The 21,048-nt window shown below is 43.9% G+C and overlaps 1 protein-coding gene across 1 annotated transcript in view; it reads left to right on the forward strand.

Annotated features, from left to right (window-relative positions):
- Mboat1 (membrane bound O-acyltransferase domain containing 1) overlaps positions 1-20,787 on the forward strand; it is a 105,936-nt gene extending 85,149 nt beyond the window's left edge. The window contains exons 9-13 of the mRNA XM_057787627.1: positions 2,865-2,968; positions 6,860-6,924; positions 9,574-9,706; positions 12,506-12,657; positions 19,615-20,787. Of these exons, the coding sequence (XP_057643610.1) occupies positions 2,865-2,968; positions 6,860-6,924; positions 9,574-9,706; positions 12,506-12,657; positions 19,615-19,735 (575 nt within the window). The 3' untranslated portion in view covers positions 19,736-20,787. The remainder of the gene's footprint in view (positions 1-2,864; positions 2,969-6,859; positions 6,925-9,573; positions 9,707-12,505; positions 12,658-19,614) is intronic.
- The last annotated feature ends 261 nt before the right edge of the window (positions 20,788-21,048 follow it).

Genomic DNA, 21,048 nt, shown 5'->3' on the forward strand with positions numbered 1-21,048 from the left:
GCTCTAGGTCATGATGGAATCTTAGATAAACTTCTGCAGAAAGCGCTGTGCAGAGCAGGGAATCCTGACTCTCCAAATAGGGTGATTCTGGGAGCTAGCTACCTCACAAAGGAGTGCTCAGCCTTTTAGGATGTGGAATCAGTTCTGGCCTTCAGATTCGGGCACTGCTTACACTGGAATGGTCTGCACGTTGAATGGACATCTCCAGTCCCAATCCCCTTGCATTCCCATTAGCAGAGGCCATCATGATAAAAATGCCGGCCAACATCATCTCTTGAGAGCTTCCCGGATGGGTCCCAGGTGTGAGTTTCGTCCACTTTCAACAGCTTCTTCAAAACAGGTGCCACTGTTATATCCGTTTGATCCTTAGGGGACAGGCTTCTAGAAGTTAGTCACCTCCTCTAACTTCTGCATTTTATGCTGCTGAGCCTATCCTTACCGACCCTCCTAAGGCCGCCGTGATGGGAGATAAGAAATACTTGGAAGGTGTGGGGTTCAGAGACCCAGAAAGGTGTGTGGTGGCTCATCTTGATTGCCAGCTTGCTGGGATTGAGAAGCGTGCAGGTTATTGGTACAACACACTTCTAGGTGTGTCTGTGTGGGCACTTCCAGAGATAGTGAGCTGAGAGGCAACTCCATTCCTGCATGCTGGCAGCACCAGACCTAGGCTGAAGGGACCGAATGGGGGAGAAGGAGCTAGATGAGCACGGGAATCCTTGCTCTTTATGCTTTCTGAGTGCCACGACGTGACACGCTCTGCCACACCCACCTTCCCTACAGTGATGGATTGCAACATCTGGGCCTGAGTAAATCTGTCCCTGCCTTAAGCTGTTTTTACCTGTGTGTTGTGAAAATCTGAGTATCACAGATGATGACCAGGGAAAACACGCATTTATGCACACGATCACTGCTTGGTTCTTTCGGCTCTGACTCAGAATGGTAGGCACAAAACTAAAGGAGGAGACAGGAAGTTAAGAATTGCTGTGCTGGCCTTGCCATGGGCTGCCCAGCTGTGATTTTAGCTGTCACCTAGTTGACATCTGTCATTCATAGATTTGTTCTCACATATATGAAACCATGAGGCCCTTTTCAGGCAACTGCTTTCTTTGTTTTCTTTTTCTTCTCTACTGAATTTCCCTCTAAAAGAGAGAGGATGGCATGGATCCTGTCTTCTACGAGAAACCAGATAGTTTTCAGTTGAAGCCAAGCCTAAGATAAGCATCGTTAAATCATCAGCTATGCCAAAAATAGAGGAGATAAACATTGAGCTGCTCCCTCACCCCCACTCCTTCTCCATCCTGGGGATGCAACCCAAGGACAGTGCTAGACAAATGCTTGACCACTGAGCTCAGAGCAAGACCCCCACCTGGAGGATGCCAGTTCCTTTCATGTGGCTGTTCTGAAGGCAGGCTCCTCTCCAGCGGGCCTGAGAGCTGTCTGCATTTGGACTTAAACCTTTATGGGTGAATCCTCTCGGACCTCCTCCAGTCTAGAACTAGAAAGGGCTTTGATTTAATTAGTGTGAGTCACTGGTGACTTAATTTCTTGAAGAGCATATTCTAACAGAATTTGGAATATGATAAAGGAGAAAAGTAGTCTCTTGGTCTTCATCATAACAGTGAGGGCTTGTCAGGACTCTAGCCGGTTACAAAACACCTCATTACAGCATTGATTCAAGGTAGATTGTTCCTTTGAGGGCCATTTTCTTGCAATTTAGTTAAGTAAATCAAGATGGAAGCAGGGGCTTTCAGAATGACTTTGTGAGTTAGATGGTTTGCTGTTTTCTTTTCTTTCTTTCTTTATGAGCCAGAATTTTCCTGTGTAGTTCAAGCTGGTCTTCAACTTCCTCCATAGCCCAGGCTAGCCTTATATTTGCTATGCAGCCCAGAATAATCTTAGACTCTTGATCCTCCCTTCCCTACCAAGCTTTGCTATCACACACTGTGTTAGGGTGTTCATCATTGTGGCCCTGTGTGGCTTCCTCTGGACCTGGTTCCCAGTTCCCTGCTCAGCTTCTCTACCTTGTCATAAACTTTCCTTAGCTGCATCTTGGGTTAGCCCATCAGCCCCTTTATGTAGCCTGTCCAGGTTAAGCTCCTGTTTTCTTCCAGAACGGGCTCTCTCCTGACATAGCCCACTACCCTTTAACACCTGAGATGGTTAATGTTGCTAATCCTCTTGGTGGGATTTCAAATCACCTGCGGCACACGCCTCCGGGCATGCCTGAAGGTATTTCTAGAGAGGCTTAGCTGAGGCTTGACCTGCCTGAGTGTAAGGGGCACCATGGTCTTGGGTTCTGGACTGAATAAAAAAAGAGAAAGTGGCCAGAGAGTCAGCGTTCCATCTCTCTCTCCGCTTCTTCAGTGTGACCAGCTGCCTCCTGCCCCACCATGCCTTTCCCACCACGAGCCAAAAGAAGCCTTCCTTAAATTGCATTTGTCTCAGCCAGGGGGAAAGTAACAAATCCCATGTGTTATATCTTTAATGATAACCCTTGGTCCCCACCGTGTTCCTTATTGGCCTTTACTTCTAAGCAGCCGTGTGTTTGCCTTCTTCTCTTCCCCTACACCCTGCCAGCCACTGAATCCCACTACTGACATCTTCACATCATTTCTTCATTCCTTGATGCACCTCTGTCCATTCTATGGACGTCCATTTTAGCAAGCATTCAGAGGCTACAGAACAAAGAATAGAAACCAAGGTCACCAAACAGCCTGGTTCATAATGGTGCCAAGTCCTGTGTGTGTGTGTTGGCACATTTTCCAAGAAACTATCGAATAAGCATCCAGTGTGTAGCTAGACAAATGTTGGCAGTCCTTTAGAGACCTTTGCCTGGTTCCTGACGTTTTGTCTTAAAACCACAGCGGACGCGGTGCACAATGCAGCTGGCTTTGGGTTCAGCGGTGTGGATGCCGATGGGAATTTCTGCTGGGATCTGCTCTCTAACCTGAACATCTGGAAGATTGAGGTGAGAAGACTGCGCTTCTGGAACAAATGGCCACAGTGAATACAGCAAGCAGTTGCTTTGAGTGTGGGAGTCCAAAGTCCTTCGTCGGGGTGTCTAGGAAAGCTGTTTGGGGAGATGCCCGGCCCCATATTCTCCTCACCATTTGTATTTCAGATTACTGCCCTCTCCTCTCCTTCCTCCTCCACATTATCATCATTTTGCTCTCAGGATACCTTCTTTCTTGACACTCTTAATGATTCAAGGAAAAATGATACCGAAAATTTGTAAAAGAGCCAGGAAAACCTTTCTATTGTTTAATTCTTGTTCTACCAACCAGAAAGCGAAAATGCCATTTTCTTTTCTTTGCATTTGACTTGGATTTCAATCCAGAGTGTGGACCAGAGGCTTGTGCCTTTAGACTTACACATGCTTGGCTGTGGGTTATTTTTTTTTTGGTGGGGGGGAGGAGAGCAATTTTAATTAATTTGATTTTTTTTTAGAAGAACTATCCCAATGCACACCTTTTAGGGCACTAGGATAGTGTGTCTCTCCATCTGTCTTTATTCTTGGACCACATTCTCTTTGTGTCTTTGGAGACAGACATGGTTCCCTTCACACCATACTATCTCAGTGTGCGTACCTTGTTTGCCCTAGCACAGCCATGACTGCCAAGCCATAGAGCAGTGGAGGAAGGGGAAGCTGCTCATTGTGCAGCGGGAGCGCCGGTCCCCTAGTCAGCCCACTTAGGGTGGCTCTTAGTTTTTTATTTCCATCTATCCTGGTGCAGACAGGGAGAGCAGGAAACCTGGGCGACTGGCCATCTTCCACCCACATTTCATGGAAAGCAGACCAAAAGGAGCCACCCAGAAAACCACCATCCTATTCCGCCTGAGGCCTTCTGCATTTGGAGGGCCTCCAGGGGGAAGGAGGCCTTCGTTTCCCCTACCAAAATTTATAAGGAGGGCTGTACTTCCTCCTCCCCATCCTTCTCTTCCACCTCTTCCTTTTCTTTTTTCCTCATTTTCTTCATCTTCCTCCCCTTCCCCTTCCTCTTCCTCCTCTTCTCTCTTTTCCTTTCTATCTCCTTTCTCAGCCTCTTCTCCTTCATGTCTTCCTCCTTGCCTCCTCCTCTTCCACTTTGTGCCTGTTCCCTCACCAAATTGCATCATTTATTCAATTTAAATTCATCGTGCTATTTGATGCCTCAGCTTTATCAGATTGCATAAGCAATGAATCTCAACTATGGGGGAGGAAATGCTGATCTTTAGATTCTAGAGAATCTGAGGGCTTCTTGGGTCAGAAAGCCCTGGCAGATATGGTTAAAAGGGGAAAAAAAAAAGTTCAAATTTAGAACCGGTTCTGAGTGAGCAATTTGCCCCATTCCAGTAAACCACTTCTTCAATAGGAAGTTTCCAGACATCATAAGTACCTTTCTCATTCTTGGAAAAACCTGTGAAGACTGTAGTTGTCAGACAAAGCCCTAGGGTTTAGGGACTTCGCTCCCTTGGAGCACTGTAGGTCACTGTCCTTCAGAGCTCATCCCCTTGGTTTTTAGTTGCCCATGAATTTACCCCAAGTGTTCACCAAAGACAGAATCCTTTCATTTTGGATGTGTGCTTGGGGTCAAAGGCTGATATTAAGCTACATTGTTACTGAAGAGAAAATAAGAATACTAATTTTCATTGTATTATTGCGGGGCAAGAACAACTGAACAACAAGGCTTCGATGCCGTGTTTTATAGCAGCCAGCTAGCTATGCAAACAGAAACAAACTGTGTTTAGCAATAAAAAGTCAATAAATAATAGCTCTCCTAACAATCTATCATGCATCGTCTGTTATGTTACCTATCATTCATCTACCTTTCATCTGTCATCTGCCCATCTATTTTCCTCTTATCTTTTGATCTATTATCTATCATTTATCTAACTGTCATCTATCCATATCTATTTACCTGTCTTAGAGTTTCTATTGCTGTGATAAAACTCCATGACCAGAAGCAGCTTGGAGAGGAAAGGGTTTATTTTAGCTGATCCTTCCACATCATAGTCCATTACTGGGGGAAGTCAGGGCAGGAACTCAAACAGGGCAGGAACCTGGAGGCGGGAGCTGATGCAGGGATTATGGAGGGATGTTGCTTACTGACTTGCTCACTAATGACTTTCTCAGCCTGCTTTCTTTTTTTTTAATTTTTTTTTATTAAATTTTTTTAATTAAAAATTTCCATCTCCTCCCCGCCTCCCTTTTCCCTCCCCCTCCCTCACTTCCCACTCCTCCCCCCCCCCCCCCCTCTCCAGTCCAAAGAGCAGTCAGGGTTCCCTGCCCTATGGGCAGTCCAAGGTCCTCCCCGCTCCATCCAGGTCTAGGAAGGTGAGCATCCAAACCAGCTAGGCTCCCATAAAGCCAGTACATGCAGTAGGGTCAAAACCCAGTGCCATTGTCCTTGGCTTCTCAGCAGCCCCCATTGTCCGCCATGTTCAGGGAGTCCGGTTTTATCCCATGCATTTTCAGTCCCAGTCCAGCTGGCCTTGGTGATCTCCTAATAGATCAGCCCCACCGTCTCAATGGGTGGGTGCCCCCCTTGCGGTTTTGACTTCCTTGCTCATGTTCTCCCTCCTTCTTTTCCTCATTTGGACCTTGGGAGCTCAGTCCATTGCTCCAATGTGGGTCTCTGTCTCTATCTTCATCCATCGCCAGATGAAGGTTCTATGGTGATATGCAAGATATTCGTTAGTATGGCTATAGGATCGGGCCATTTCAGGCTCTCTCTCCTCAGCTGCCCAAGGACCTAGTTGGGTACATGTCTCTGAACCCCTGGGAACCCCTCTAGAGTCAAGGCTCTTACATCTTAGGACCACTTGCCCAGGGATGGCACTGCCCACAGTGCCCACCACTCCCACACCAATCATTAGTGAAGAAAACAACCTATATATTTGCTTATAGACAATCTGTTGGGGGCATTTTCACAACTGAAGAGCCTCTTCCCAAATAAGTCTAGCTTGTTTCAAGTTGACAAAAAACTAAGAATCATACTACCTATATATCCATTATACCATTTATCTATCATCGTCTGTTGTCTGTCCAACCTATGTTCTCTCTCATTGGCCTATCTGTATTATCTGTCTGTCATCTGTTAGGCCAGGCCATCTTGCAGCTATAGGCCATCTATCTTCCTAACCTATTCTCTTCTTTCAAGCTCATTACATTAGGCAGGTGTGTGGCCTACACAGGGTTTCTTATGACTGAAGATTTTCTACAGGAAAAGCCACACTTGTTACTCTTTGAATGAGAAAGCACGGTTCATGGCGTATTTAGGGCTGTCTTCTTTGGCAGTCGACTGACTTACACTATTGCCAGATGGGTGAGGTTTCTTGATCTTCTTTTCTGTATTGTGATCCCTTCATGCATGAAGTCTCTTCCTATTCCAGGCAAAATTGGATGCAGCTGGGACTGTGAGGCTATTTATAGAAATGACTGTAAAAGGCTGACCTAGTTTGCACGTGGTCACATAGCACAAAGATAACAGTCTCATTTAATTTGTCCCCAAAGCCCCACCATCATATAATTAGACGTTCCCTGTGGTAAATCCCCTTTTGGAGTAGTTTTAAGACATTTGACTTTGTTTTTTTTTAATCAGAGTGAGAGGGAATTGACAGAATTTCTCCCTCAATTTTGCTCTAATGTAAAAATAAGTTTTGAGCAGACTTGCGTCTCCAAGCCAAGGTTTAGCTGCAAAGTAAATCTTATAAATGCCAGAAAATGTTACTGCCGATGGCAGAACAGCTGATTGACTGAACTGTGCGGAATCCTGCTTGAGATTCACATCAGCTGTGGAAGCAAGGGAGTTCTGGGCAGGACTTTCCCTTGCTCGGGCGGTTTTAAAGCTAATGATAGGCGTTGTTTTCTTGTTTCTAGACCGCTACGAGTTTCAAAATGTACTTAGAAAACTGGAATATTCAGACGTCTACTTGGCTGAAATGGTAAGGGACACAGAACAACCTTATTTTTCATGGCAGGGATGTGCTTGGGGACTTCCTAGGTGCCTGCCAGTCATGCTATTTCACACTTTGACAATATTGTCCACATCTTATAAATACAAAAATAGGAATGATGAATTGAGAAGATCCCGGCATGTGCCTGTTTCATCCCAGAATGCTCATTATTCAGCTCCACACACTGAATTTGTTCCTTGTAGCAGTCCTGTGAGATGCTATTAGCTGTATTGCTCTGTTTTATCGCTGAGGAAAGTGAACAGAGGGGTTACATGACATGCCCAAAGTCATAGATCTGTGAGTGACAGACACAGGGCCAAAGGTCTGTTCCCGGAACAAGGCTTTTGACTTCCCTGCTGTTTGGCTTGATACCTAGGAGAGTCTCGTTTTCAGATCTAAGGAAGTCAGTGTCAACATCAAGTCCCGTATGAGAGCTGTTGCTGTCCCTAGCTCTGAGAGCTCAATAGTACCCCACATGCCTGGATTTGTATTGACATTTCTCTGACCTGTTTCTATATGTGTTCTAAGTTTAGAAGCATTACTTGTTAGAAAATTATGAGTGTATTATCATTGGAATGCCGAACTCCACTTTGTGAACACCCTTGAACCTGCAGGGAGCATGTGAAAAGCTAGGTTTTGCTTTTGATGAGCAGGGTCTTTCACAAATCCGAACCCTGAGGCAGAGCTGAAGAGGTAGCAGGGTGATTAAGTGTAGACTGGCCTTGCAGAGGAGCCAAGTTCACTGCCTATCACCAACATGGAGTAACTCAACCACCTGTAACTCCAGCTCTGAGGTATCCAGTGCCCTCTTCTGGCCTCCAAGGTACAAACACTCATGCGTACAAACCCCCACACAGACACATACATGATAATGAATCTTTAAAGCTATTAAAGCAAAGCAAGCACAATGTAGTGGTTCTTCAAATAAACCTGATGTGCTGCTCCCTTGAAATTGCCACTTCCTGCAGTTTTGAAATTCTGATATGAACATGATTGTTTTTAACCAACGTTGCAAGCAGTTTTACCACCAGCCTTTCTTTCTTTCTGCTGAGTAGTTCCAGCAGGCTAAGAGTCATACAGTTTCCATTAGGAATGCACAGGACAAGATGATTAAGAATGAAATATTTCACTCATGCAAAAAGATACAAAGAATTGAGAAAAATAAAAAATAAAAAAAGCATATGCCCAGTTCTCATGTCAAAAAGAAGTCTTACCGAGAGCAGAGTTTCAAGCCTGTATTTTTCTTACAAGCTGCATTTGCGTTCCTCTTGTGAAATGGAAATGAAACCCTGAGTCTGGGTGTCAGTTACTTTTTCTGGGCAGTGGTGTTGCACACCTTTAACCCCAGCATCGGGAGGCAGAGGCAGGCAGATCTCTGTGAGTTTGGGTCAGCCTGCTCTACGGAGTGAGTTCCAGGACAGCCAGGGCTCCACAGAGAAACCCTATCTAAAAAACAACAACAGCAGGAACAACAAAAATCAGTTACTTTTGAACCGTCCATGGTGGATTCTTGATACCCGCTGAGTTCACTGTTGCATTTTCTACTGGGACGCTGTCACTTACTGAAGAATGTAGTGGCCACCTTGACTGCCATTGGCAATGCGTAGCCTGAGTTCTGGGGAGAAAGTCCCCTCTCACTTCCTATCACTAATTTTAATTTTGGCTCAAGAAGAGCCAAAGATCTTCAGGGATCCAGTTGACTTTTCTCTTAGCTTCTCACAGTGTAGTTCCCACACTGAGCATCTCATATCCGAAAGCATGAAACCTCAAATGTCCCCCATCTGAAGCCTTTTGAACACTAACATGATGTCCCATGAGGAAAATTCCCCGTCTGCCCTCACGTGACAGATGGCAATCAGAACACACACACTAGAATATTGGGTGACTCTTCATTCCGGCTGTGTGTGGAAGGTGTATGCAACACACAAATGACCTTGTGTTTTAGACTTGGGTCTCAATACCAAGATAACGCATGTATATGTAAGCATTCTGAACTCTGAAAAAAAAATCCAAAATTGAAAAGACTTCTTGTCTCAGGCATTTAGGGTAAGAGCTACTCAACCTCTATCTTGATTTAAAATTTGTCGGGCTCAGAGCAGGTCCTCTAAAAGTCACACTAATTTCTCACTAGAGTTTCTACCAGAAAGATAAAAAGTGTTGTCATGTTGATTAGTCAGGTGGCATGGGGACCTGGTTGGAAAGATAAATTAATGTTGTCTAAATGAAGATCATTTCTATAGATGCTTATCTGGCGTTCGGGCATTTGAATGCCATCGGCACTCATATTAGTGCCTCTAGTGGATTCGCCCTTTGGTGCAACCTGCTTCTTTAAGGCAGGAACTTGCGTTGAAAGAGACCACTGAGACCTTTGTTATAGTAGACCATGTGATGGGGCCCAGGCCATCTAATCTAGTGAGGTTAAAACTGATAGCAGAGCCATGAGCCACGTGCCTGATAGTGTTCCAGGATGCCAGCGCACAGGCTGCTGGCATTTCATTGCAAGCTCCTGCTAAGAGTCAGGCAGGCATCTCTCACGGTGGACCTAAGGACTTCCACGTGGTCGGCCCCAGAGAGGTGCAGGTGGAAGGCATTGCAATGTTTGCACCGGGGCTTTGCTAGTCCTTCCTCTCTTTGCAGTGTGTGCTACGAACGGGTTCCCTGGTACCCTACTGTGTTCACCTTCGTCCTGTCTGCTCTGTGGCATGGCGTTTACCCTGGATACTACTTCACATTCTTAACTGGAGTCCCTGTCACATTGGCAGCTAGAGCGGTAAGCATCCTTCAGCTGGTGGCGCTTTTCCTCTAGCAACCTGGGGTGTGTGCGTGTATATGTGAGTGTGTGTTTGTGTGGGTGTGCTTGTGTGTTGTTCTGCTTTAAGCAGGGGTGAGTTGAAGGTTTGGGGTTGTTGGGAGTGACTTTTTGATGTAGAGTGTTAAGTTCCCCCATGGAATACTTTCTATTTTCTTTTCTTGGAATGATATTTGGAAAAATCATAATGTATATAAACTTCTTATTACAGAAGTACTTCAATGTACAGGGACTTGCCATTGTAAAAGTGATTAACAGATTTACTTGCAGAGAGTAAAACAATAAGAATTTTATGAGCGACAGATTACTCCCTTGAGAAACTAACACATTTCTCATCACCAAAAACTGGATGCACATGTACAGATGATCATGTTTATTAATTGATGCAGGTTCTATCACACTTCAGTTTGCTGATAACCTGCTTAATGTCCCGTGTCATTATACTAAACCTAGAAGACATTCTTGGTGTCTCTGAAAAGTCAGTGAGGTAACAGCCTCGGAACTGCATCTCCTGGAGCCGGGTCTAACCCCATATGTCCGTTATAGTCAGCATACAATTACTGTCTTAAGTACAGCGTTTTAGGTTTAGTTTAATCTTGTCCTTTGATCATGGTTATAGTCTTTCTTATTTCAGGCTCCAATAACTTTCATTGTGCTATATGTAAATTTTGCTATTTACTCATTTTGCCTGATTGTGTGTGTGTGTGTGGCGGGGGGTGGGGGGTGGCGGTGGGTGTTTGTAGGTGCATTTGTAATGTGTATGTGGAGAACAGAAGGCAGCCTTGGGTGTCAGTTCTCAACTGGAACCCTCTATTTTATTTTATTTTATTTTATTTTTTTGAGACAGGATCTCTTGCTGGCCTGGAACTCAAAGCAGGCTAGGCTGGCTGCTAATGGGCCTCAAGGATTTGCCTGTTTCCATTTCCCTGGTACCAGGACTACAAATGGATGCCATGATGTCTGACTTTTGTGTCTTTTTATTTTTAATTTTAAATGCTTCTGGATATTCAGTTCACAGCTGGGTTATCTCCCGAGCTTGTGCTATTTGCTCATTCTTCAGCGCAGTTTTCTATGAATATTTCAGTAGCTCTGCCACATGTCAGTCAGTGTATAGGTGTCCAGATACCACAGTGGATAAGACGAGCTCTCCCCTGTAGGTTCGTCTTTTACTTAGATTAGATGAAGTATATTAAATTCTACATACGAACAAGGTAAAAAAAATTACTATTCCTGCTAATTTCAAAAATTCTAAATATTAAACACATACTCGAGAACAAATTGCTAGAACAAACTAAGAAATAAAGGTCGGCGCTTTGCTCGCTGATGTATTCAGAGTTCGTGCCTTAAGTATCTTTACTCCAGAGGCCTCTCTGGCTCAGACTTTGATTTCTGTAGATCTTGTCTAATGCAGCCTTACAAACTGTTTTCACAAGTAAGTTAGGCGGTGGATGGAAAGGAGGACGGACGGAGCAGAGCTTCCAGTTCTTTCTAGTGAGAGAATGAACTCCGCAGTTGTGATGGCCTAGGCTTCTGGAGGCTAACTACTTAGCTATTAAAATTTCACATCCACTGTCCTGGGTTTCTGAATCAATGGAACCCCAGACTCTGTTCTGAGGAGGTGAGAGTGGAGGAAAAGGGTTGTTGTTGTTGGGGGGGGGGGATCTTTGTTTTGCCTTACTTTTATTTTGAAACAGAATCTCCTGTGATTCAGGCTGTCTTGGAATTCCCTACGTATCCAAAACAATGACTCTGAACTTTGGATCCTCCTGCCCCTACCTCTGGACTTCTGGAGTGCTGGGATAATAGATCTATGTCATCATGCCCAGTTTGAAAAGATGCTGGGGACTGAGCCAAGAGCTCTGTGTATCATAGACAAGTAATTGCCAACTGAGCAAATCTTCAGCCTAAGAAAGGTCTTTGTGCTGTTGACTTGCCAGAAGACTCAACAGACTCAGTCTATGTAAAAGATTAGCACAGAGATGGCACACAGTAAGCACACAGTAAATAGCTGTTGCTCATAGTTGTGGTAATAGTTCATACTTGTACCCTTGGAGCCATGGAAACAGGGTACAACACAGAGACTTATCAGTAAGAGTGTGCACCACAAAACTAGAACAGGCAGACAAGTTCACTTTCCCCTAATTACCTAAATTCATTGATGATTAATATTTATGGACATGGCAAAAAGTCTACAACAGATAACACCAAAAACAAACAAACAAAACATCAACTTGGCTAAAAATTCACCAGTACCACTAAGAATATAGTAGATACATATAAATAGAAAATATTTTTGAAGACTCTGTGCCAAGTTCTTTTTTGGGGGGAGGGGGAAGGGAGGATGGTTCAAGACAGGGTTTCTCTGTGTAACCCTGGCTGTCCTGGAATTCATTTTGTAGACCAGGCTGATCTTGAGCTCACAGAGATCTTCCTGCCTATGCCTCCCGAATGCTGGAATTAAAGGTGTGCCAAGTTCTTAAACTGTTTTTTTTTTGAGGGGGGGATGGGGTAATATATATATAAGCACATATTTACACATTATGCATGCATGCATGCATACATACATATATACATACATACTTACACATACACACATACTTGTAATAAGAAAAGCTATAGTGGGGTTTTGGTTGAAAATGGAGCTCAGATGGTCGGATATGCTCTTCAGCCTGTGTTCCCTTGGTCCTGCTTCTTGTGTGTGCGATGGAGTGGAAGCTATTTACGTTTTCACTCCTGAATTCTACTTCTGCCTTCTTGCAGATGAGGAACAACTACAGGCATCACTTCCTTTCCTCTAAAGCTCGGAAGGTTGCTTATGACGTGGTTACCTGGGCCACCACTCAGTTGGCTATCTCCTACACGGCAGCACCCTTTGTCATGTTGGCAGTTGAGCCCACCATCAGTTTATACAAGTAAGTTTCCATTGGTCTTTGTTGATGCCTGCTGCATTTATCTTCTTTTGACCTTGGAGCTGGTAAGCTGAATCAACATACTAACGAATTGTACTAAGAACTGCTAGATGTGACTTGACGGGAAAAATGCCTACAGAAGCCCTGAGAGGAGATTACTGTGCCCCAGATGCAAACCTGAGCTCCAATACCTGAGATGATGGTTGACAAGACTCCCTTAAGTCATCCGTAATGTTGTGAAAGGGGTCCTGTGGCTGTGCATTCAGAAGGGATAGATACAGAGTACAAACTCAGAGGATTCTCCCAGCAAGGTAGGGCGCACCTGTAATCCCAGCACTTGGGAAGCAGAGGCTGGAGGGGCTTGAGCCTGGGCTGTGAGGTCTTGTCTCAAACAAAGGGCTTAAAAGGAGCCTGTAAATCTGCTTCCCCAAAGTGTGAATATCCTGCCCATGGCTCCTTTTTCTGAGAACTGAAGTGTTGGAGAGTTGGATCCTCTGAGGCAGAGCAAGGGTAGTATTTGGGCGTCGCTGCTGGTTGACTGAGTTTCATAGCCTGCAGAAGCACCTTGTGCCTTTTGCTAAGATCCAGTGTTGGTGTGTGTGCATGGGGATTTATATTCCCAGATGTTCATGATGGCGGGGATATGGCAACCAAGGGAGGGGACCAGATTTTAGGGAAAGGTATATCAGGCTTGTATTTGAAAGACTATGCTCCAAATGAACTCTGACCTATAGTCATGTACTTTTATATTTCATGTTCATGTTTAATTTTTTTCCTTTATGGAGTTCTTGAGCCATCGGCCTCGAAATTGTGTAATTTTACCATGAAAGGAGGCTAAGAATGCCTCAGGCAGCCCTGTTAGGAGTGGGTGTGGGAACTGAGTGAGGAGCATGCAGAAGACATAGACCAGTACTTCTAACCAACAAATGCTAACATGCGTTATCTAGTGGATGGCGCGGGCCTTTCCACATTAACTTTTGTGTGTGTGCATGAGGAAGGGTGTGTGTGTGTGTGTGTATGTGTGTTTGGTAACCAGAGGTCAACCTGTCAACCTTGCTGTCATTTGGCTCATTTATTAAATAATGAGCCCTTAGGGATCCTCCTGTCTCCACCTGCCTCGCACTGGGATGACAAGCATGTAATAAACAAGCACATATTTAGATTTTTTAACATGTGTTCTGAGGATCAATTCAGGTCGTCATGCTTATGTTATACTTAATTACTTGACTGAGCCATCCTCCCAGCCCGAAGGTTAATTTTTTTTTTTTAACACAGTCTGGTTATAAAGAGTGACTTAGAAATGAACAATACTGTGTTGATGCCCCAGCCATGATGTTTAGGCGTGTTGATGCTTTAAACTAAAGAAACCAAAATCTCTGTTTCCCAGGCCCTGCCTCTCTTTTCCTCTCCCAAGTATAAGACAGAACTGCCCCTGAATGCTCTCATTCTGAAGCCTGAGTGTTTCAGATGACTTTTCATGTTGAAAAACCAGATTTAACCCCACATCTGAAGCTCATGTGGAACTTCCTCAGATTATCTATTCATCCGGTCATATTTTGGCTAAGCCTGGAAAGGTGATCATTCTGACTACACCCCTGCATCCTTCCCACAACCCCCAAACCCTGCATCAGTACTGGGATTACAGGTACATATGGGCATATCCGTATGTAGGGCTTTTCTTTTATTAAACGTATTTGCTGGGGATCTAAGCTCAGGTCCTCTTGCTTGCACAGCTAGCCCTCCCTCTCTAGCTCTGACTCACTCTAAAGAGAGCCACTAAATCTAGTAAAGGGAAATTCACATGTCATGGCCATTTAGAGAAGGTGCCTTGCAGATCTGTAGATTTAGAGAAGTGCCTTGCAGATCTGTAGATTGTTCGGGGGTTAAGTTCAGTGGCTGCAGTGAAGGACAGCTACGTACAAACTCATTTCTCAGATGTTCTCCATCTTTAGTATTTATATTTCTGATCTGCTTTGTGTGAGACTGTAGTTATTTGTTTTTTATTCTTTTGACTATTTTGCTCTTTGTGGGGGCCAACCACCCAGCTCCCAATAATACTTAATGAATGCCCAAGTCTTAGCGTGGTTTGTTTCTAGCTAGCTTTGCGTAACTTAAATTATCTCGACTACCTTTTGCCTCTGGACTTTTATCTTTCTCCATTTCTGTATACCTTTCTCTATTTCTTACTCTGTGACTTGTGGGCTGGGTGACTGACTCCTGGAGTCCTCCTTCTCTGATTCTTCAATCTTTTCTTCCTTCTTGATCTTTTCCTCCCAGATCCTACTATTTATTCTCCTATTCATCCTTCCTTCCTTCCTTCCTTCCTTCCTTCCTTCCTTCCTTCCTTCCTTCCTTCCTTCCTTCCTTCCTTCCTTCCCTCCCTCCCTCCCTCCCTCCCTCCCTCCCTCCCTCCCTTCCTTCCTTCCTTCCTTTCTTATTTATTCTCTCTGCCTGCCAGCCCCGCCTATCATTTCTCCTGCATTGCTATTGGCCATTCAGCTCTTTGTTAGACCAATCAGGTGTTTTAGACAGGAAAGTAACACAGCTTCACAGAGTTAAACAAATGCAACGTAAAAGAATGCAACACATATTTGCATCATTAACCAAACGTTTCACAGCATAAACAAATGTAACACATTTTAAAATAATATTCTACAACATGAGATCTTGTCTTTAACATGTTTTTTAAAAGAGAGAAAAGGGAAAAGAAAAAGAAACCTATGAAATTATTTGAAAGCCCAGTATTTATACTCTCACTTTTCTTCAACAATGCTCTTTTAATTCAATATGTAATTCAAAGGATGCTGGAATTTGGCCTGGGATAGCTCAGTTGATAAAGCTCTTTTCTTGCAAACTGAGGACCGAGTATGATCCTGTCTCACTTAGGGTTTCTGTTGCTTTGAAGAGATACCATAACCATGGCAACTCTTACAAAGGAAAACATTTAATTGGGATGGCTTACGGTTTCAGAGGTTTAGTCCGTTATCATCATGGCAGGACATGGCAGCATGCAGACAGACATGGTGCTGAGGAAAGAGCTAAGAGTTCCATATTTTGATCTGCAGGAAAGGGGAATTAGTAACTACGTTACTGTGTCACTTGAGCATAGGAGACCTCAAAGCCTACCTACCCCACAGTGGCACACTTCCTACTCCAACAATGCCATAGCTCCTAGAGTGCCACTCCTTATGACGTTATGGAAACCAGTTACATTCAAACCATCACGTTACACTCCTTGGCCCCCATACACTTGTAGCAATATTATAATGGAAAATGCATTTAGTCCAAAATTCAAATTCTCTTCTGAGATTAATGTAATCACTTAACTGTAATCCCCTATAAAATCAAATCAAGAACCAGATCACATACTTACAACATATAATGGCACAGGATATACATTACCATCTTAAACACAGGGAAGGGAGCATAGTAAGGAAAGACCAGGCCAAAGCAAGACCAAAACCAGTTGGGCAAACTCCAGATCTCCATGTCTGATGTCAAAATGCTCTTTAGATCCCAGGCACCCACATAAGAAGCTGGATGTGGTAGCACATTTGTTTTTGGGTTTTGCTTTCTTATAAAGGAAAACATTTACTTCAGTGGCTTATATGTAAACAGAGACTGCTTCTTCATTTCCCAGCCACCCAGACCTGATTAATCACACAGAAACTGTATTAATTACAACACTGTTCGACCAATTACTTAGGTATATTTCTAGCTTACTCTTACATCATAAATTAACCAATTTCTATTATTCTGTGTATCACCATGAGGCTGTGGCCTACCAGTAAGGTTTTGGGGTTCTGGCATCTTTCTCCTTCTGCAGCTGCATTGTGTCTCCCTGACTCCACCTACTCTCTCTATATCTCTATTTGGATTTCCCGCCATAGGCCAAAACAGCTTCTTTATTAATCAATGGTAATAAAAGATATTCACAGCATACAGAGAGGAATCCCACATCACCTATAATTTCAGATATTTGGTCCGTTACCATCATGGTGGGACATGGTAGCATACAGGTAGACATGGTGCTGGAGAAGGAGCTGAGAGTTAATACATTGTGATCTGTACACAGCAGGAAATTTACTGAACTAGGTGTATATTAAGCACAGGAGACTGCAAAGCCAGCCCTACAGTGACACTCTTCCTCCAACAAGCCCACATCTGTTTCAACAAAACCAGACCTCTTAGTAGTAACACTCCTTTGGGAGGAATTTTCTTTCATCCGCCACACCCACTTTGAGCAGCAATACTCTTGGTCCATGTGCTCACCTTAGAGGGAGATTGCTATCCCCTGGTGAGTTTATAAAGCTATCCTGATGCTGAGTCTCTTCCCTGGAAATAGTATATTCTCTGGGCAATAGACACCCAGGATAAATAATCCCTGTTGTGAAGACAGGAGAAACATCATCACAGGTTTCAGGTGGGCCTAGATCTGATGGTAGCACATTTGTAATCTCAGCGCTGGGGAGGCAGAGACAGGAGAATCTCAAGGGTTCACTGCCTGGCCAGCCAAGCTTCATTATAGCATGTCATGCCAATCAGTGAAAGGCCCAGCCTCAAAGGAGGTGGACAGTGTTTCTAAAGAACAGCACCTGAGTGGGTCCTTTTGGCTTTCACACACAGATGCACACATAAGCACCACATAAACACACACATTTAGAAAAGAAGAAGGTTAGAATCTGTAAATAATTTGTATAGATAGCCAGCTTTTTGAGAAAGACACCATTTATATCTAGAGTACCGAAGTCAGTACTGAATGTGTTCAATAGATGATAGCTGATTTGAGATTTTCTATAATAGAAAGATGAAACATTCCACCAAGTTTTAGAGGTGATATGAACTGTCAGAAAGGCCACTAAACTTCACTAGGAAACTGAAATTTGCTTCTCTTGACCGTGTACTTGGATTTAAGTAAACATAATTGCCTCATATCCCACAGGAACCAAGTATCTTAGGTGTGTTCACTTTGAAGTTGTAGTTTACTGTAACCCTACCTGCGACCTCTGAGAATCCAGTCTATGCCCAGGTATTTTCTTAAGAGGCCCTCCTCACTCTCAATGTTCTTTTCATACTAAGTTAGCTGGCCCAATACTACGCCTTTGCTGTTTAAATCGCTGCTCATCATACCCAATCGACCCCTGGTCCATGGGCTGAGAATATTCTTAAGACACTGTCTTACTGGTGTCTCTCTCATGACATCATGTCTCCTTGAAAGACATAAAGAAACATCTGTATTCCAGATAGAGGAGAAACTGACAGATTACAGTAAGACCCCTTGAATCCAGATGGGGAGTCAATTAATTTATTGGGGTTATTTACCAAGCCATCAATGATTTGCAGGCTTGTTTCACCATTGAAAAGCAAAACCTAGTCAGTTTTGGGGATCTGAAATACTCTGCACAGCTGGCATGGAGAGGAAGGTGGTTGGAATCTCAGGGAAGCATCATGTGTTAACATCCTGATCTCCAAGGGGGGTATAAACAGCCCCTTATACCTTCTGTGGATTTGCTTTCTGTTGTGTTGCTCTCTTTACTCACCATCATGGCTGTGGACCAGGATCCTCTATAGATCGCTGCAGCCATTCTGCTTCAAGATGGGGCTAGTCCTGTTAAGTCCAGACGAAACTGGATCTGTGGGGGACCGTGTACAGAGCATTCCCCTTGTTATTTTCCTCTGGTTGTTTACAATGTAAACTAAGCTCTATCCTGGCCCTGTGCTCCATCCTTCTTATCTATCAGTGTTCAAGGATCAAATGAGCAAGTGAAGATACATTAATGCTCTTGACTACACCACAAACATTTTTGGAAACCATTCCTCTTGGTAAAGGTGGAGCAGCAGCTTAGGATAGATCTGAGTATTCGGTCTTGTCACTACTGAGGAATGTTATATGCATCAGTTATGGATCCCATGTCTTTTAGCTGTTTTTTCTTTCATCTTTAGAGAACACTGGAGTGCCTAGGGATACAGCTCAGTGATGGAGTGCTTGCCTAACACATAAAACCCTAGGTTCAATCCTTACCATCAAGAGAAGGGTGTGTGTGTGTGTGTGTGTGCGCGCGCGCGCGTATGTGTGTGTGAGAAAGAGAGAGAGACAGAGACAGAACAGAGACAGAGACAGACAGAGCAAAAGCACAGGCGAGTAGTGTTGAGGGAGTCGGACTAAATTATTTGTTTAGCCTTTCTAACGGATCTGGAATAGTTATGCTGACAGAATCAACTTCTATTTACACATATTTATTAACGGGTTGTGCTCAGTGTTTACCTGGCATTTACACTGTGCCAATGACAGTCAACATTGAAGTAAAACTTTGTTCTTATTAGTTTGGATAGAACTTCTTTTCAAGCCCTAAATAGAGTTTTCAAGATACAGACCCTGGAGCAGTGAAATGGCAGGTGTGTGAGCCCGGCAACCTGAACTGAATCCTCAGAACCCATGCTGGAAGGAGAGGACAGACTCCTAAAAGTTGTTCTCTGATTCACATGTGCTGTGGCACCTCTCTGCAAACCTCCCCACAAATCATTTAAAAAAAAAAAAAAACCCAAACCCTAGAATCCTTCTGGTTCCTGAGGTAGATCAGAATTCCTCCGTCTTGAGAAGTACGTGAGAGGGGAGGCTGTGCTTGCCCTTAGAGGACAGAGTGGACTTCATGGGCTCTGTCGTCCTCAGCTTTTGGACAGCAGAACTATCGTGTTGCAGTTAGTTCTTTTGGTCTGGTCTGATTATGTCAAGGGGGCAGCACTGTGTCTGTCCATCTCAGCCTCACCCAACCTTGTGGTGTCATCCATCCTTAGCCTCGTTGGCTTACAAATTGAGGAGCACATGGCAACCCTGGGTCATTGTGACTCACTACTACTCCTAACTCTCCTTGCCCCCACTGAAGATGATGTCATCATGTGTGTTGTATGTTTTTCATTTATGCCCGTTTTGAAAGGCAATGCTTGTGCTTCTACTTCTAGGTCCATGTTCTTTTTCTTACACATCGCGAGTCTGCTGATAATCCTTGTCCTGCCCATCAAACCACGCCAGCCTCAAAGGCAGCCTCAAAGTACAGATTCTGTAAAGAAGAAGGCAGACTGAAGCCCACAGAGAGAAGCTGAAAGACAGAATTGCGGGACGTTAGGAAGACACAGTGGACAGACTTGAGGGTTCTCCAGTGACTCAGAGGAGATGTTTACATGCGTTCTTTTTTTTTTCACTTCAGGGAACATTTTTATAAGTCCTTTTTGTTTGTACAGCTAAATCACCATGTCTAGCTTTGTCCTCAGATTTTACAGGGCCTTTCAGTGACACAGTGGGAGAGCAGGCCACTGGGTCGGCTCTTCTGAAGTCATTTCCACCTGCTGAAATCTGGATACATGGATCCGGGTACTGCCTCCAGCACGTAGGAGGTGTCTGCTGAGATGACTCGTCCTAGATTTCAGAAATCAGAACATTCCCAGGCATGATTTTCCCCTGGCAACTCCAAGACCCTTGGATGACTTACGGGGCTGTGGATACAGCTTCTACGCTCAGAGGCCCTTGGAGGGAAGTGATGATGGAGGGATATTTTCAGGGTGTTTTAAAAAAAAAAAAAAAAACCCTCCACTAACTGGGAAGATTAACCCTGAATGCCTGAATGGATTGGTGTGCCCTCAGACAGGCTGCGTCATTTCCCCCAAAAAATGTATCGTTCCCTTTCTTCCTTCTGAACTGAGCCAAGACTGGAAATCAGAAAGTTTCCTGCCTGTGTGCCTCAGGAGCTGGGGAGGGGGTGGAGGCTACTGGTTTCTAGTTCACCTGCTTTGATCTGCTGGACTTGACCTACGTTGGCCCTGAGAAGGCACCTAGACACTGATGCTGTCAAAGGTGGCAAATGCCTTTTCAAGGAATAATTGCTTTCAGTAGGTAGAGGCTCTCTTTTCTCCATGCATATCCTGGAAGTGTCAGTGATCATGGCCAGTGTGTAGACACGAGCTGATGTTTGTAATGGATTAAATCCAGCTATATTTTAGGAAGCTGCAACTGAATGACAGGGCTCTACTGTCTTCAATATGAATGTGCTGTGGCTCCTTTTGGGGATTTCTACTGGGTAAAATAGTCTGTATGAAAGATGGAAACATAATATTTAAAATGTGGAAAATAATAATAATAATAATAATAATGATAATAATAATAATAATAATAAAATATATGCTTCAGTGATGTGCCCCCAATCAAATGGCCTGGGAGCTGAAATTTTGTTCTGATCAGATGATAAAAAAAACTAGTCTCTCACTGAATAAATAATATATTTTTATTTTAAGAAATGACTCCTTATGGAAGAATTGGTTTTTTGTTTTTGTCGACTTGTGTGTGTTTTCACAAATGTGTGCACAGCTGAAGTCTTCTTTGCATTAGTTCTAGCACTTTAG

The sequence above is a fragment of the Chionomys nivalis genome, chromosome 13 (genome assembly GCF_950005125.1).
Source record: "Chionomys nivalis chromosome 13, mChiNiv1.1, whole genome shotgun sequence".
In the NCBI taxonomy this organism is placed as follows: domain Eukaryota; kingdom Metazoa; phylum Chordata; class Mammalia; order Rodentia; family Cricetidae; genus Chionomys; species Chionomys nivalis.